Genomic DNA, 18,971 nt, shown 5'->3' with positions numbered 1-18,971 from the left:
TAATTGACTTCACATTTTGCATGTTCGTTCCTAATAAGATTCCGCATGTGTTAATGAAGCTCCTTTACAATTCCGAGTTTCCACTCTTCATTTATAATGAAAGAAATCGGATATTTTCTTAATTTGTTGTGCAAAATTATACCATTTTTGTTTATTTTCCTCTAAGATTAAAGAAATTCTACAAACACGCTAATAAAAACAGATTTTAGGAATTTAATATCATATAAAGAAACGTGTTTTGAAAATTTGTAAGATCCGTCGAGTTCTCACAGTGGATCTAGCAGATATTAACATTCCAAAGAAGCTATTAATATTCAGTGATCCGAATATTTCGAATTTGCTACGTCGATTTTGCGACGTTCCTATAAGAGATACTTCCAAGGAACGCTTCATAAATATTAATCGCGTTATCGAATAATCTGTAAACTTAATGTGCATAATCCAAACAGTTAGACGTTACTACTGGAATAAAAGCATTTTGAAGTTTTTAATCATTCATATTTCTCAAGCAGTAAACGTTTTAATTGAAAGCGTTCAAATACTTCCTTAATTCACTATATATATGCATGTTAAACTAATTGCAACCAACAGATTTATACGAACGGTTTTCTAACGTGCAAACATGGTTTTCTAATTATTTATTTGGTAATAAGAGAATGATTTAGAAAGTATTCTACCGCATATGCAGAAGAAGATATGCTTTCATTATGATGGGATTCAAGAATATTGCTATTAATACGCCTAAGATATTAGAAATGAAATTTAAAAATTATTGGATTGTACGTGATGATTTTCTTGTGATTTAGCATTCCTTTTATAACGTTATATAAAATATAATATTATTCCTATAATATATAAAGAAATATATGACAATAATAATACACACTGTATATACATAAGTTTGTTTGAAACTTAAAATTATGTTCAAAAGATACTCATAATAGCAAACAAAAACTTCAGGAATGGTTATAAGTTCAAGAGCATCATTGTGAGTGTTTAACCAAATAACTTTCAATCTAAAACTTTATTTATACATTTATTTACACGTATTTCTCTGATGCTTTCTCGAAGTTACTCTGAAAATAAATCTTTCGTAATAATTCTTTAACAATGCGAAATGGAAAGGATGATTAAAGTACATAAATTTTACTTAGTTCATTAAAAGCTATACGAATAAAAAGGCTAATATGCCACCCTTTGAAATAAAAATGAAGGAACTTTTGCTTTCCTTTAGCAGTATTCTCCGAAAAGATTGTCAGATCTCAAATTATCATTTATCTATACTATTTAATTAAAAATGCGCACCAAACTTCAGAACATTCATTATTTGATTATATAATCGATAACATCTTTTGGTGTAATATCGCTTTAGGTCTTGTTTTCCGAATTAGTTAAAATTAAATTTATCTGTTTATCAATTATAAAATACTTCGTTTCGTCATTAAACATAAAATGAAATTAATACCTGTTGTGATTTTAAAGGGAGCATTTTATATTCCCCAACCTCCGTCTGTAACTCGTTAAAAATATTTCTAATATTTTCTGTACATTCCAAGCGTTACTTACGATATGAATTACTATCTAAAAATTTAAATAAACATGGAGAACAAGAAAAGACTAGCACGTAAAAAGAAAAAATTCATTTAAATAATGCTTATTTGAATATGTTGACGCTACATGGAAGCTGCATGATGCGTGAAAGAATTTTATAATTGTTTTATCTAATACTCATCACGATAAATTATTTAAAATATTTCGAAAGGACGAAGTAAAATGTTTTCTGGAATATAAATAATCCCATTAGCGAGCACGTTCGTATTAGCAACCAGTTGATTATCCCATTTTATCGAAAGTAAATAATAAGAGAAGAAAATAAAACGATTTTAAAGGAAGTTGTAAACTATACTGGTTAGAAAATAATAAAAATATTAAAATAATAATACTTTACCACTTCCACTGTTACGTTAACGGAAATGAATTTATATTCAATGAAATGTTTCAAGAATAGCCATAGGTACAGAATTTATAATGCCCTTGTGTGTAGTGTAATAGCTGAAACTACTATACGGTAATGGGGACATAAAATGGTCGGTAGAAGACACAAAATAGGTCAATAAAGGGAACGTAACACCGAATGTTATTTTCGGCATAAATTTCTTATAAATTTTCATACCGTACTCGGAAACAAACTTAATTTGAAAACTAGGAAGCTCAAGAATCTCAATACTAATCAATATTTAATGCAATCGATTTCAAGTGATAGGAAAAAATCTATTTGTAAACTATCACATTCTTTAACGTTTGCTAATGATATCATTTTCTCTTCTTTAAAATGTCAGATGTTTTAAATATCTGTAACTTAAATATAACATGAATAATAAATTGTAGCAATAATAAATTGTAATCGACTAAATCCAAAAAATTTGTGTCGATCTAAACCATTATATTTTACTGACATATATTATATTATTATGTAATAGTTTAGATACTGTTAAAAGTTCTTTATTTTTTATTTTTGCATTAGGAATTTAATTCCTTAATAATAAAATAAATTTAATAATATATAATAAATTATTATAACTAAAACTCTAATCTTTAATACGATTCAAAACTTTTATAGAGAAAAAGAATTTTTAAAGATTGCAGTTAATTAATATTTCTTACTCTTCAGTTAACAATGTTCAATTATCAAATTTATTGAAATCAAGAAGAAATGTTAATTCGGTGATACAAACTTCATCATACAATACCTAAGTTTTGATATAAATGAGATTATGAAAAAATATTCAAATTTTGATTTTCTGTAAACGAAACCATGTATATAAGAAATTCTTTGCACGTTAATTCTACATTTTCAACTAATTTTGCATGAGAAAAGAACAGATGAATTATTCATTAGAGTAAGAATACCAAGGTCAGGTTATGTATAAAATATACATAATTATAGTATCATGCATGTATTACATGAAATCATTATAAACGGAAAAAACGGAATCCTTTTGATTTCCTTGTACAAAAAAAGACTCGTTTCTTTGACAATAAATTGAATCACGTCACATCTAACCACGGGAATCTGCAATTGTATTATACAAGACACAATTAACAACAATTAATATATATTTTATTCCGTGTCCAACAGAATGTATTTCTTAGTTGTTAAAGCTATTAACTATTAAAACTCTTCGTTGACCATGATTTTTATAAAATAATTATTATAAAAACAATAATTTACTGAATATATCTTAAGGTTGAAGCAGACAGCGGAAAATTATTCTTGAAAAGAAACTGACGTGACTTTAGAATACACGTTCCATTTCAATATTCCAAACGCATTAACAAGTATTTGGCATGGCCAAATTTGGATACACGTACAGTTAATCTAACCATATTCGACACGTGCCTCCCCTGCGTTTCTTGATGAAGAGGATGTCCGTTGCCTACAAGTTGAATTACAATGTTAACTGTTAATATTTTCAGTTACGAATGTGACTCCTATGTATTTCTAATTATTCTTCGTATCCAACAAAAATGCTCTTAATCATAATGTAATGATAATGTAATCATTTGATACACTTATTTTGATTTTAGAGAGTTTTCAGGAGTATTTTGAGGAAGTTCTTGTGTGTGGAAGATGTATAGGTTACCACTATTTTTTCGATATAGTTGCGTCGTTCTTTTTACTCCGATCGATACAGTAGGTCATTCTATCTAAGTTGAAAACCCATCAAAATAGAAAAAGTTGTATTTGAGATACTTTTTAAATAATGAATAGTTCCGGAAATAATTGCTTTTATAAACTCTATATATTATACACATGTCTAATATATAATATATTCAGTTTTTATAAGAAAGAATATTCCTGTATCCATGCTTACTTGATACCCAAGAATGTCTTTAACCTATTACCATATCTGTCAATACGACTGGTTTCAAGTTCCTTACTTTAAAAAATAGTTAAAAACAGTTCATATCTAAAATAATTACAAAAATCAATATTTTCTTTAACAGGAAACAATGAATTTCGCGCAAAGACTTAAAAATATGTACTGTTACAATTATTATAAGAAATTACGTGTAATATAATAGTTTTAAACTTTCAATAATTCTAGTATTAAAGGTAACACTTAATTTCACCCTGTCACATATCTTTCTATTTATTTACACAAATAACATGCAAAAAAAGTTGTAAATATATAAAACTTTTGTTGAACGATAACACAGTACAGACACTTATATAATACATATTTTATTGCATGAAAATATTCTTCTAATTAATAATTACTGTAGAACTCTCAATAACGCGATTTTAAAATTCTTGAAAAATAACTATATCAGTGAGATTCTTCATAAATAATAGAAACAGAGAAAGAATTTAGACCACGTGAAATTATTTAATCGGGAAATATACAACAACAGAATTTATTTAACCAGTTAACTGTGTTTGACGAGTATACACGTCATTGTAAAGCTTGACATAATACTAATTGTTTCAACGATGAATTCTTTATTTTTTCACATAAACATGTAATTCTTCTTTGTTCCGCTTTGATCTTTCATTAAAATATACTCTACGTGCGTTCGTTCTGCGTTCGACGAGTACACGCTCCATTTTTCGATTTTATTGCGCGCAGAACGAGAGCTTTTTCCAACTAAATTCCACAGTTAACTGGTTAAAGAGTGGAAACAACAACGTTCAACATAACATCAGGTCGTAACGTCGTTTAATGAATACATAACATGCTAGCAAACCAAATTAACATTGAACATCGAACTCACATTAAACAAATTCATAAATCGAATTTCTAACGGACCAGTACCAAAAAAGGGGAATTTAACGCGCGATTCGTAAACTGAAATCGCTATAACACGGAATGTTTTAATCGTGTCATATAAAGTTCCACTGAACATTGTTATTACGACTAACATGATAATTTCTTCTGTGCAGCCTAAAGCCACGAAGGTTAACGTAGTTAGCCTAAAGAGTCGGGACTTCACGGGACTTGGATTTAACATTTGCGGCAATATGAGGGAAGGCATCTTTGTTAAGGATCTCCTGCACCGTGGACCTGCATCAGAATCCGGCCGCATACATCCAGGTTGGTAATTATTTATGAACCACGGATGTTTCACAATTGAAGGCATGAATTCCAAAATAGCACAAGTCAAGCAATCAACATTTCGAGAAAATCAATCTTTCTTTTCATCTTCGTTCATTCGTTTATTACCTATTTCGTTGATTCCTTCTGCAAGCATTGGCTACACACACACATCTCCATTATGTTTACATTTTTAATATTATTAACACTGGGATTACGGAACGCGTCAATTTGGCGCGCATTGAATTTTACAAGTACTATTTGGTAAATGTCTACGTCGACTTTGATTGATGCAATTACGTCAGTATCTGTCTCACGAAGAAAGGTATCAAACCTGGAAGTTCAATAAATTATAAAACTTTGTGTGTAAGTAGTTTGTAGTGTGTAAGTAGTATCAATTTTTTCGTGCTGAATTTCTTTCAGACTTTCAGTCATTTTCGTTCAGAATTTCACTTTGAAGGGATGGAACGAGTCCTTGAAAAAAATGTAAATTTTTCTTTTCCGTAGATTATCTTGAAAACAGTAAGAGATATCGCAAAAAAGTTTAAATAAAAAATACATTGATCTTTTACTGCTATAAAATTGCGAAATCAAATTGTTAAAAATTCTGAAAATAATGTAACTTTTTGAAAAAATGCATTTTGAAATTTTATAAACGTGAAAGAACAATATATTTTTTGTTTAAACTTTGTATCGCTATCTCTCACCGGTCTCAAGATAATCCACGGGAAAGAAACATTTGCACTTTTTTCAAGGGGTGGTTTCACCTCTTCAAAGTGAAATTCGTCACAAAACAAAAAATTACTATGTATTAAGCTTCACTTACTCTACTTACACACAAAGTTTCATAATTTTTTGAATTTCTGGGTTTGATACCTTTCCTTGTCGGTTATCCATTTTCAAACCTCTAACTTCCAAAATTTGAACGAACGAATAAATGTTCGTAAACGTAATGTTACATAGGTCTGAGTAAGCTGAAAATGGTTACATCAATACTCATATGGATAACTTTAAAAAGTGGACTTGTGCTGTTTTGAAATTGACGATTTCAATTCAGTTGTTATTATAACATATAAGTTATATTCTCGAATTATTAGGACATTGCACTGAGTCAACCATTACTTCATTAGCCTTGCTCGATTCATTCTCTCATTTGAAGTATCATTGAGAAAATAATGATCCGTACAATAACAATGACTTTCTTGTTCTCTTTTGGAATTCAAAAGTATCCTTGAGAAAATGAGAACGCAACTATAAACAGAAGAAGACAAAGCAAACGTAATGGTGCCGAAAAAATGGGAACATGATGGAGAAACGAATACAAATAACGCAACAGGGTCAACTAATTAATAACGTAAATTAAGTTTAATGTGTCCACGTTTTGACCATTTTTGCATAAAAAACAGCTGAGGATATTAGAAAATATGAACGAACATTAGAAAGCTAGCGGATGTTTCCTATTGCATGAAAAATCAATCTTGGCCGTCTAACGATGAAACTCTACAACAAATTAATCAATATTATTAGTCTTGAAAGATTATTAAAAGATACAGCTAAAAGAAATGAGATATAATGTGGTGAAATGGGTTAGATTTTAGTTTACAAATAATAAATGTAGTTTTACATGAGTCGAAGATGACCCAGATCCCTCATTTCCGAAAATAAAAATCATTCTATTGTCCGATGGTTAAATATAATAAAATATAGTAACCAAGATTAACTAAAATTGAAGTACAATAACAAAATTAATCAAATGATTTGACGACAATGTAATACATCTAATGCCGAAATAATAACAATTTATTCGAATTCTTATACATCAATAAATACTTGCCAATAATAAAAGACCTCGTCACATTTTACTAGCAATTATCTAAGACTCATTTAATAATTTTCGCATCAAACGATTCTTAATGTAAGAATGACACAGTAGAAAGTTCCTCCTAAAGAGAACGTATGTTTATTAATATTGGCTGCTCTAAAAATCCGCCAAGTATTTTCTCATAAACTTTTTTCCAAGCCTAGCTAAACCGAGGAAAAAGATTTTATTAGAAACATTTGCACCCGAGATTCGTTTAACATAGATTAAATCGCCGCAGGTGATTGTTCTCAATGGGTAGACGGTAAAAACGAGATAATTAATTCTAAAATATAAAGGAAAAATCGTCGTAGATCACACGCAAAGGTTACAGATTGCTTAAACGAACCAACAACTCGTGCGCAACAACCTAATAACACAATTAAGACAATTGGTGCGATAAAGGTGTGAGATCATTTTACATTTAAAGAAGTATCTACATATATATATATATCACTTCTTTTACTTCTCGGCCGCTAATGTGCTTGATTATTATCTGCACACGGCATGGGTATCGGTATAGAGAGCGACACGTCTGAACTAGGCTATCTGAATAACTCGGCCGGTGTCACCGATAGAAGAGAATTTATCAAATCAATCTCGCCTGGCTTCAGAAGAGACACGATCTAACGTTCACAGTTTTTCTTTTAGCTGGAGATGCGCGTCAGATGCGAAGAACAACTTCGCTCTTACAACCGGAACGACATGTTTCTTTTATTTGACTTCTAACAGACCGTTTTAAAATGCGCGCGATGAGCGCGTTAAAGGTTACTCAAGGTCGTTCGATGTGAACTGAAAAATAATTTACTTCGAGGAATCGATCGAACACTTGCTGCTTTACTTAATAGCGTAAGTGGTCGAAATGATGAGCTTCTAGAACAGTAATTCCCAACCGTTTTCCGCTTCAGTGACACCTGGCAACAGATTCTTCTGAATTATATTCCCGTGTTAACGAAATATTTGGAATTAATATAATTACTCTTATTTCAAATTTATATTTCGTAACTGCGAGTCAGCGCCATAACGTCCAATAACGGGATTAATAATAACGGATTGAGAAATTGAACAAACAGTGCGTACATGTTTACGACTGTTAAGCTTGGTGCACAGTATCTACCGTTGACGATTCGATCAAATATTTATTTGCCCATATTACCAGACTGCTCGCGGCCTGAATTTGCTCAAAGTTTCAAGTTTACTCGGTGTCCATGAAGGAAATTAAGATGCAAACTATCTTTGATGCACTTTTCGACTGTCATACTTGCAAATGACGCACCTTTAACCAAAGTGAAGATAAAACACTGTTCGTGCATCACTTATGCAGATTATAGTACATCCGATCGCCTTTCAGTTCAATTTTACTCCTGACATAATTGTCAGAAAATATTAAATGATACTGATCTGAGAATATTGCCTAGAATACAAATATGTTCCTTGTAAACGATTGAAAAATGTTTAATCAAATCGAAAGCAAACTGTGATCGAAATCTAAAAGGTTTAGTAGTATAAATCAAGTTTAAAAGAAAAGATATTCCGTTGTAGTGAGAAAGTTGGAATTCGTTCGAAGTAAGTTTTAGTTCCAAATGAATTAATCATTTTTCCTGTGTTGTATTGTATAATTCTTTGTGCATATTCCAAGTTATCCACCATAGTAAACTTGAAATCGCACAAAATTTGTATACAGGCATTTGAAAATTGTATATAAACTATACGTATCATTTATAATTTATGAATATTTATATTTATATGTATCTACATATTAATTAACGTAAATAAATATATTCATATATTGTAATAACTCGTAATTGAATGTATAATAAATTTGTTATATATTCATAAAATTACGAATTCAATATTGGTTATATATGCGTATACAAATTAATTACAGATTAAACGTCATTGAAATGTATGCAAATTTATACTCTCACTAATTTATTTATAAATGGTAAATATATATATACCATATCATATCATATCAAGTTCGTCTACTTTTGCATTTACGAAGATTTATTTCCACTTTGTTTGGTAACAGAAGGCAGACTAATACTAGTGTTCACGGATACTGATAAATATGGAGCACACAAGGTGATTGAATGTTTATTTACGTTTTACGACCTACATTTAAGCGATTACAAAAGCGACGCACTAACAACCAGAAAGGAGACAAAAGTGTTAGACGAGGTTCTCGAAGTAAATTATATTTCATCGTAATCGATCTGCAACAGTCTTGAACACTCTTTATATTTTCTATCAGAAAATATAGCCTGTTTCCTCGGTGTTTACTGAGAACGCGTAAAACAACATTTCTACCTGGACGCTGATATAAAATTTGTATAAAAATCAGATAACCTGGATCTTTCTGTAGGATTCATTACAAATCAATTTTTGGTAATTGCCAGACTTACATAAAATAGCAAAATACATCAATCTAAAATAATCACTTTGCCCACATAATTCAATTAATATGACAATCTGTATGAAAAGGATATGTTGAACAATTAGTGGGTAGAATTCTCATAAAATATAAAACATTTGACAAAACAGCCAGGTTACATAATATTTTTTCAGAATTTTTATAATGACAGCATTCAGATAAAGTTTGTTGTACACGTTGTTACTAAATAGACTCTATATGAGTGAAAAATATATCATTTCACCTAAAAAAATAAAATCGTTCTTCGCATTTTATGAATATCTCCATTTACAGACAGACTATAAACGTCAAATTATATCCTTAAACAATAGGCGAGTAAATTATTCAGGTAACTCATTTTAACTATTTTAGTCTATATATAAGATAGTCAGCAACAGGCAGGACAAAATTTAAAAGGCGATTCTTCATCACAATGTAAGACGGAAACTAAGTATTAAAAGATTATGCTACTGAATTTGTTTTCAAGTTGCCGATGATTATGTAGTGATGACGAATAACTGTCTTCCTCGCAGTACATCCTTTCTTATGACTCATCTCGCATGCGCAATTATTGGCGAAATATCATCATTCAGAGAGACCCTCATTTGACAGTAGCTTGAAAACAACGTCTCTAGAATTGTTTTCCTTTTAATTTTCGCTATATATAGTATCGAAGAATCGCCTTCTAAATTTCTCCATCCGTTGTTCAAAATGCGACACAGCTAAATTTCTTAGGTGAAATACTCTCTATAAACGAATATTGTATGTTTCCAGGAGATCGCATCGCCAGTGTAAAAATCAGTTTCCGCAGCATGGTGTACGAGGATGCCTTGACGATCTTAAGTTACGCGTCGCCGTACGACGTAAAACTCGAGGTCGAAAGCGGCGGCACTGGCTCGAAGCCGACCACGCTCCTGAAGAAAAGCGTCGGCCCTAGCGCAGCAAGGATCTGCCATCCCCTGTACAGAAGCCAGTCGATCCCGGAGCTATCCCAATCAAAGTGCATCGCGAAAAGACTGTTCATCGTCGACCCGAACGAGTCCGTCTGCTCAAGCTACTCGACGATGAACTCCACGTTGAAATCCTCGAAATCAACGCCTATCGGCCAGTACGAAAAACGCCAGGACTCGGAGTCCAAGAGTAACCATCAAAAGTTTGGAATCAAAGTCCTCCCAGCCCTCGATGGCACGGTCCATCGTATCGAGAATCAAAACGAGCACAACACGAACCTCGAGAGACGAAACTCGAAGAAGCTAGACACGGAGAAATTCCTGTCGAACTCGAGCAAAGGTGCTCTATTGGGCAACGATAAGAAAGAGGAAGCTCAACGGCAACAGAACGCGCCAGGATCCAGTACCCCGAAGATGAGGACAGACATCTTCGAGGATCGCGGGGTGGATTCGTTGGACACGGTCGGTAAAGAAGGGAATGCGTCAGTTCACATACCGTCGGAAGTGCCCGCGGAGGTACACAACGCAGCCATGGCGGCTCGCCGGAACCGAAAGAACAGTTCCGAACTGTTGTGCCCACAGAAGGGCGCAGAACCGGTTGAAACGGAGGACCAGAAGAATGTACAGAAGAACAAGAGGAAAGCGCCGCAACCGCCGAAAGGCAATAGTCAAGATGGCGACCACGGGTCCCCCGCGAAGAAGGACTCCGCGATGAAAGGCCACGAATCCAGGAAAGAGGACGAGATCAATAGCATCACCGATTATGCGGATTCCTTAACTGATTACGTGAAAAAAGCACGCGAGACCACGGAGAAAACGAGTTCGCGAGGCGAGCAGAAGCTAGATGGTTCGATGATCGACGCCAGGCATTCGGAATCCGACACCGACAGCGAGATGCAGAACAATTTCACCACTATCGAGCTAAATTCAGCTGACATCACGATTCACAGGACACCTATACCGGAGACGAACGACGACGAGGATGACGAGGATGATGTTTATAGGAAAGCGGCTAGCTTAGGAGACTTATCGAAGTACGAATGCAGAACATCGGCGACTCTGGAGAGGGCACAGAGTCTGGACATGACGGACACTGGGACGAAGAAGCGCAAGGCGCCCATGCCTCCGGAGGACATCAACGAGTCCACCGAAGACTTGACCAAACTCGACCAAATGGACACGTTCGACAGACGGTTGCTCAAAAAGTCGAACGAGTGGGGCAACCTGGAGAACGTGGTGTGGCGCAAGAAGCACGACTCGGATGAAAGATCGAAAAAGTTGCGGACCACGAAGACAGATTCGTTGGAACGGTCCAAATCCGCTGCGGAGATCAAACTGAAGGATGACAGTGTGGCTGCGAAGGGAGAAGTCTCGGGTGACGACGAGACCAGTGTCGAGCTGTACAACCTTCCCCTGAGCAAGAGGCTCACAGAGGAATTCATTCGCGCGGAAAGAATGTTCAATCCTGACGAGGACAATTCGTTAGCCAGGATCGTGAACGACGGCACGGTCGTCAAAAGTCCAACGCCGGATGAGATGGAACGGAACTTCAAGCAAGGCACATCGTTACCGGATGATTTCAACGATGACATCGTGGCTGCGGATGACTCCTCGGACGAAGAGGACAAACCGGTGAACAAGGACTTCGCGACGGCTTTGAAGCACTTCGAAGCGTATGCGGAGAAGTCGCCGAGCTTCTCGGAATCCTCGAAGTACGATCCGTTCCATTTCAAGAGCTGGAAAGACGACGGTTCCTTGTCAGACGGAAATGAACCAATTTCGTACGCAGGGAAGAAGGAAGTCGAAGAAGAGCCAGCGACGAAAGTCTCCGTGAAGCGGGGCTGCCACGTGTGCTCGGACAACTGCAATCGTCACGAAGCGTGCAAGAAGAGGGCGTTCTCCTCGAAACGGTCCTCTACGCCGATACCCTTGCAGGACTATTTCTCGAATTCGGCGGAAGGGAATGGCGCCGATTCGATGACCATTCGGGATGAGGAGGAGGGGAACTCCATGTCGCATGGAGCGACAACGAAACACGGTGGAAACATCAGCGAAACCTCGTCGATAGAATTCACGTCGCCGACGAGACGAGTGATCGAGGTCCCGACTAGTCAGAGGATCGACCGCGAGAACGACGAGGACGAGGACGGGTACGAGTTCGGGACCGGCGTGACTGTGAACAGCAAGAACCTGTTCGATCGCGACGACCGTCGCAACATCAACAATATCAGTGTTTCCAGTGGTGAGAACAGTGAAGACAGCGGCCTGGTCGGCGAGTCGATGGATTACAATCCGCAGGACTTCGACAGCCGGCCGTCCCTGCCCAACACCCCGATGCCGCAGAAAATGACATACATCACGGAGATCAAGCTGTCGCCTAACAAAGAGAAGCGCCGAGACGATCCCAGCGAAGACAACGACGCTCCTCGGATAATGGGGAGCAACGAGAGGAAATCAGCAAACGAAATCAAAACGACGTCGAACGGGAAGGCTTCGAACAAGAAACCGCCTGTTCCACCTCGAAGGACGGACATGGCGAAGTCGAACAAGAAAGGCAACACGGAGAAGCAAGTCATCTACGTGTCCGAGTACAAGACTAACGAGTCGAAGAGCGACGAGTCGGACAGTCAGGAGATGAAGCAGTCGGACACCAGTACGAAGAAGCTGGAGCAATGGACGTTTTTAGAGGACAAAGAACAAAATCGATGAGGACTACCAGTGAATGATCGTTGAGTTGAATATCGTTTGGTTGTCGAAGGACGTGAAAGTTGTTCGACAATGACGTTCTAATGTACAAGTCCTTTTTTCTATTATATCTTCAGTATCGAGATGATAACGAACGGGTTCCAACGCGAAACGCACGGCTCCGGTGCAGATTGTTGTCGTCTTACCATTGGATACGTTGGCAGATACTACGATCAACAGCAGGAATTGAATATCGTGAACATAAGGAACAATTCTGATATACTGTACTCAGCCTTTATCGCACGGACGAATCAGATGTCGATCGTTATTATACGTCCATGCAGGATAAGTCTCGAGAAAAGGAACATTCGAATGTCTCTATATAAATAGTAACGTTTCGATATTTCTACGATTGAAGACAGACGAAAATGTCCAAGACAGGAAGTCTCACTGCTCAAGGGGACGTGTCATGATTTTGACACGAGATCAAATATGGTTTTCGTACATCACGAAGGTTGTTAGTGTTATCCGGTTGCTTTAATCCGATTGTAAAGTTTCACATAGTGCGGCGAATGAAAGTGAGAAATGTAATGCCAATATCATTTCAAATTTAAGAATAGAAGATGCGTTCTATGGGTTTGAAGAAGAAAATTAGAGAAAGATACCATTCCTCGAATAGTATAATGTTTGTGTTGGACATTCTTTTTTATCTTCAATAATAACAGAGACGTTTAGGTGTTTTGTTTCTTGTGGCACACCCTGTATGCAGTGGGAAATGGAAACATTCGGACACTAAGGATACACTTAATTTGCCTGTTGATATTTTAGTTGTTAATGTGAACAGTTTTCCTTCTTGTAAGTTATTTATTGTAGTTACGAAATATGTAGGGTTTATTTAGTTAATTCATTAACATTAGTAAGATTAATTGAAACACTAAGTAATTGACGAGTAACGAATATATTCGTACACTTGGTAGAAAACGATTATTTAACGAGCATTATAGATGAGATGTTTTACCTTTGAAATATGTTTTAGATATATACTTTTAAACAGTAAATATTTACAGTTTAGTTTGTTGCATAAGTATTTAATACAGTTTACGTAACACAACGAAGATCTATTTTTGTAATTCTTATAATTCAAATAATTAATTATTATTATTAAAATTTTATTCTGATTTTATAATCTACTCTGATGAAACACGAAAATCACGCATTTCTTCAGTTAATATTTAATACAAAACAATGCCTACAAATTAACTAAAAAGTCTCTATATACTTTATAGCTATAGTAAACGATTTACTACAAGAAGAAAGAACAAATTTATTCAGTATGTGAATAATTAAAATACGAGAAGATAAATGCAAGTGAATCCTGGTGTCCTAATGTTTCTGTTACTTACTGTACATGTATTATGCTCATCCTGAATAGATCTGCTCTTGAACTAGTCGATAAAAAAAATTTTATTTAGTATCTTCTTCGATTCCCCGAAAAGACTGGCTCTTGTTTAAAAACGTGTTTTTTTTTTGATGTTTTGATAAAAGCGTTTATCGTTGTAATTAAATTATATTTATTTCTCGATGTGTGTCCCTTTTTTGTTTTAAAAATTATCGCAATTAGAATTTGTATTATACGGAAATTTCATGCTTATAAGGTAGTGCAGTATTATAAAGTATCACGTGTGCCGTTAATCGCACATGTATAATCGATGCGCGTCCTTCTCTCAAACGTATATTCTTATTATGTTACTGGATCATTCTACTTCAAACGGATCACTTATCGGATACAATGCCAGAGATCTTCGTAAAATTAAAATACGATGTATATGTACAAAATTGAGCAAAGGGGTCGAAACCTTTATTTTGTTCATTTATAATTTTTCCAAGAAATATTAAAGTGTTAAAATTTGCTACATTTACTCCACTTCACAAGAATTAATTACACAAATTAATTTTTATTTTGTAATTATTAATCTTAGATATTGACATATGAAACTCGATAAATTTAGATTAAAAACTTTGAAACATACAACATTTTTTGAAATCTTCACTGCAAAATAATTTACGATAAAAGTTATTCCATATTTATTTACAAAATGTAAGGATATGGTTATACATGGGCAACATCGTATTTTATTTTCTTCAGAATTCTTGGCAGAAACTGATCCGCTTCAAGTTGAACGAGTTTACTTTCGATCCTTATCAATATTATTGATCTGAACTTGTTTTTTGTTTATATGATCGAAAACCAGTTATATGTAAAACATAGTGTATAAGATGTACGTGTTGTAACAACGTAGGATATTTAAAGTATGTCCCAAAAATATCATACGAATTTATTGATTAACGATACGTTTACCTGAAGAAATAACAATTGTTAACAATTTCGTGTAACTTATGCGCCTTGCACAGTTGCAGTACTATTGTGTGCTATTGTTTATAGATAATCGTTCAAATTTGAAACTCTGAGAGACGACGCCATATTGATTTCATCTATTGAAATCGTTTTATAATCACCTATTTTACTGTCTCTTTTGATTTAAAACTTCATATTAGGAACATCTTGAATGTTTTAAATGTGTAAAAAGATTAAAATTGTTTCTTATTTTTATTTCATAGTGTTAAACAATAAGAAAATGGTGATATAATATTATCAATATAAATATATGTATATGGAGATTTTGTTATAGTCATAACTAAAGTTGACATAATAATGGGAATAGATATGATAACATCTTCAACGATTCGTTTTAATAAAAACTTACGTTTTGTTTAATACGTAGCTCAAAAATATGTTAAACAAATAGGAAACGATAGAACATGTTATATAAAATGATTAAAAAAGTGGCAAAAAAAACAGAAAAGAGAAGAAAGAAGAATTTCGATCATTCTAAAAGTTTATTGAATATGGCTTTCAAATCTCATACTTTAATTATCAAGATGAACCTAAATTATGTAATTAACTTTATATGTACATTTTATAAACATTGTTACAAAAAAAACGTGCAAGTATATAACAGTGATCGAAAAAAAAATTCCAAAGAATCGTGGTAACAAAACTTAGCAATTTGATCAAATGTGATACAAATTATAATTGGGTAAGCAGCACATTTTGAAAGCCTTTTTAACAGTAAATTATGTAAAATATTTTATTATCATCTAACTCATATACAAGGTGTTTTCTAACTGATGATTGGAGGAACCTATAGGAAATTATTGTACAGACGCTATTTTGGAGAAAATGAAACGTAAATCTTTGCCGAATACTAGATGCAGGTGATATAATTGACAGAAGATTATTCTACATAAGAAAATAAATAAAAATGTGGAATACAATACCTTCATTTAAAGCTTCGTTTAAAAAAATCAACTTTAAACGCATCCTGCTATCAACCGGTCAAACGCAGACATGCTCGACAAATTTTGAAAATTTTGTTCAAAAAAGCGATTTCAAAGATAAATTTGTAATATATCTTTCAACTCAATTTTTCATGTAAAATAACTTTCTGTTTACTATACCAGCTGCTTCGAATGAAATTAGAGAAGTGCAGGTGTACACCATAAATTCCTTTGAAAAGGCAAACTTAAATGAAAAAGGTTTATTTTATATTTTCGATTTAGTTTCTTATGTATGATTATGTGTTTCACTCGTCAATTACAGAAAACCTTGTATATCCTATGAAATAATGAAAATTTCGATGAAAATCGAAAAAATTGAGTAAATATGTGCAATAATAAGAAAGTAGATAATATGTCTTTCAGTATAAGAAATAGGAATAAACGAAAAAAGTATCTGAAATGAAAAAGATTTTAATAATTTCTCGTTATTAGCATTGTTAAATTATTATTATTACTTTAGATATTGTTAAGGTTTTCGATTCTAAAGGAGAATCACCTGACGTGGATACAGGTGGTTACAATTAATGTAACTTTCAACGTTTACAAGTCAGAATTATGTTCTTAAGACATCTTTCGAATGAAAAATTTGAAAACAGCCTTTATGCTCGAATTAGTAGAATTTTTCTGGAAGCCACGACTACGTGATACCTCATAGTAGACGAACAAAATTTCAAAAGCAACAAACGTCAATAGCAAGTACTTATCGGAGCTACTAGCTTGATATTTGTACACCGTGGTTAGGCATTCTATTTAGGCGTAATGCGACAATGCAAATAAAAAAAGTATTTGGTAATTTAATATTCACAGTGAAAATTGTCTGATACTCATACACATACGTTGTAAGTAAGTTGATAATTGTTACACAAGGTGCTCATTTTTGTTTGAACATTTTCGCCTGAAAGTTATTCCAAACAAATCATAATTACATTCCATCGATTTTAAAAAGCATTTCTGACAGAACTTATGGTCCATGAATGAATGAATCGGGAAATATTAATAACATGTTAACATATCGTGTGCGATAACTTACTGGCACGTTAATTGCAGATACAGAATACTTTTTAAAACACACGTCGCTTGCAACAGAATGAACGCGTTACAAATGTCCAGAGATTAGTTATCGTTCGTAGGTTTTCGAAGTTGGCAAGTACGTATTGTTTAAAAATATTAACGATTGCGGCGGTGGAAAAATGTATGGTTCGTAATGAGATATTGTTGGGACATGTTGTGCGATTCTTGGCACAGAAGTGATGCACACACAGCTTGATCGACAACAACTCGATGCGAGGCACGAAGGTGTACAAATTAAACGAAATCACATGAAACCTTGTAAAAATAGAAATCCTTACAAGAATGGCCGTTGATACGTTCGAAATTGTTATGTTGTAATTTACGTTAAGATATGTAAGGGTAACCTGAAGCGATGCAGCGGATCTAACATTAATACGAGGTAGCGTTATTATTATATACAAATGTTGTATGATACCTTTATTACTTTATTAACACACTGTCGTTATACATAAGGAATAAATGTGGCGATTAAAGTTTAATTGCCATTTTCAAAATGCAGTATAATGTTTCTTATTAATATACATATTTTTAATCATCTAACTTATAAGTCCCATGGGACGTGTAAGAGTGACCAGAGAATTGTTCGAATAACTATCGAAAAATTGTAATCTACGCTAAACCGTACACTCTCTCAGTCTCTATCATAAAATGTGCGTATCATTGTACTGCAATGTTAATTGTATCAAAATATACGTAAGTACTTAATCGATCCCCGTTATAGTCGGGGACATGTAAAAATATTGTATTACTATATTTAAATTTTTATTCAATTTCTTTTATAGTATACACAAGTGAAAAGGCAATAACTAGTTTATAATGTTGTGCAATATAAAAAAGACAACATCACAGCAACAAATTGTGCAAATGGTTCAAAGAAATATACATTGTGCCAAAAACATTTTCGAATCAATTAATATAGGTACATACTGTATATTGCAATGTCTACGCAGATGTATATATTACTAGAGTCGATCGCTGTAATGATATAGTGAAATAGTAAACTCGAAGATCTTTGGACTCAGAACTCTCTTGATTATTCAAATTTTAAACACTGATAGAAATAGTAACTAATTTATTATAGAAATTCAAGTACATAGCTTTCTTGTAACTATCACTTGCTGACAGATAAATTCAATTCTTTAACGAACCTCTATCCGCGATACTATTTGCTTTACTACTTTACTATATACATCATTTCGGTCGACTACACATAATAGTCCGTTGTAGATGTTATTTTTAATTACCTTATAGTAAAAAATGAAAAAGGTAATAGGAGATTTCTATGTTCTGAAAATAAATGTTATTTTTACCGAAAATCTTGCAAGAATTTAATAACCATCTTGTATACATATTTTAGCAAAACCATTTTTTGTATGTTTTGAATATTACCATTTGCATCGAATCACTAATAACTGTTATGTAAATAATAAATGTTGATGCGAACTTGAATCTTGCGTACAGTGATTTATCCTCAGAGCCGTGCTGAGTTCAAATTAAAA

The 18,971-nt window shown here is 33.8% G+C and overlaps 1 protein-coding gene across 1 annotated transcript in view; it reads left to right on the top strand.

The window, feature by feature from the left end:
* LOC116432340 (uncharacterized) overlaps positions 1 to 18,921 on the top strand; it is a 29,042-nt gene extending 10,121 nt beyond the window's left edge. The window contains exons 3-4 of the mRNA XM_076368186.1: positions 4,946 to 5,096; positions 10,142 to 18,921. Of these exons, the coding sequence (XP_076224301.1) occupies positions 4,946 to 5,096; positions 10,142 to 13,026 (3,036 nt within the window). The 3' untranslated portion in view covers positions 13,027 to 18,921. The remainder of the gene's footprint in view (positions 1 to 4,945; positions 5,097 to 10,141) is intronic.
* Positions 18,922 to 18,971: the final 50 nt, after the last annotated feature.

Source organism: Nomia melanderi, chromosome 6 (assembly GCF_051020985.1).
Source record: "Nomia melanderi isolate GNS246 chromosome 6, iyNomMela1, whole genome shotgun sequence".
NCBI lineage: Eukaryota > Metazoa > Arthropoda > Insecta > Hymenoptera > Halictidae > Nomia > Nomia melanderi.
The sequence above is the reverse complement of the archived record's forward strand: the minus strand, read 5'-3'. Positions and strand labels throughout refer to the sequence as shown.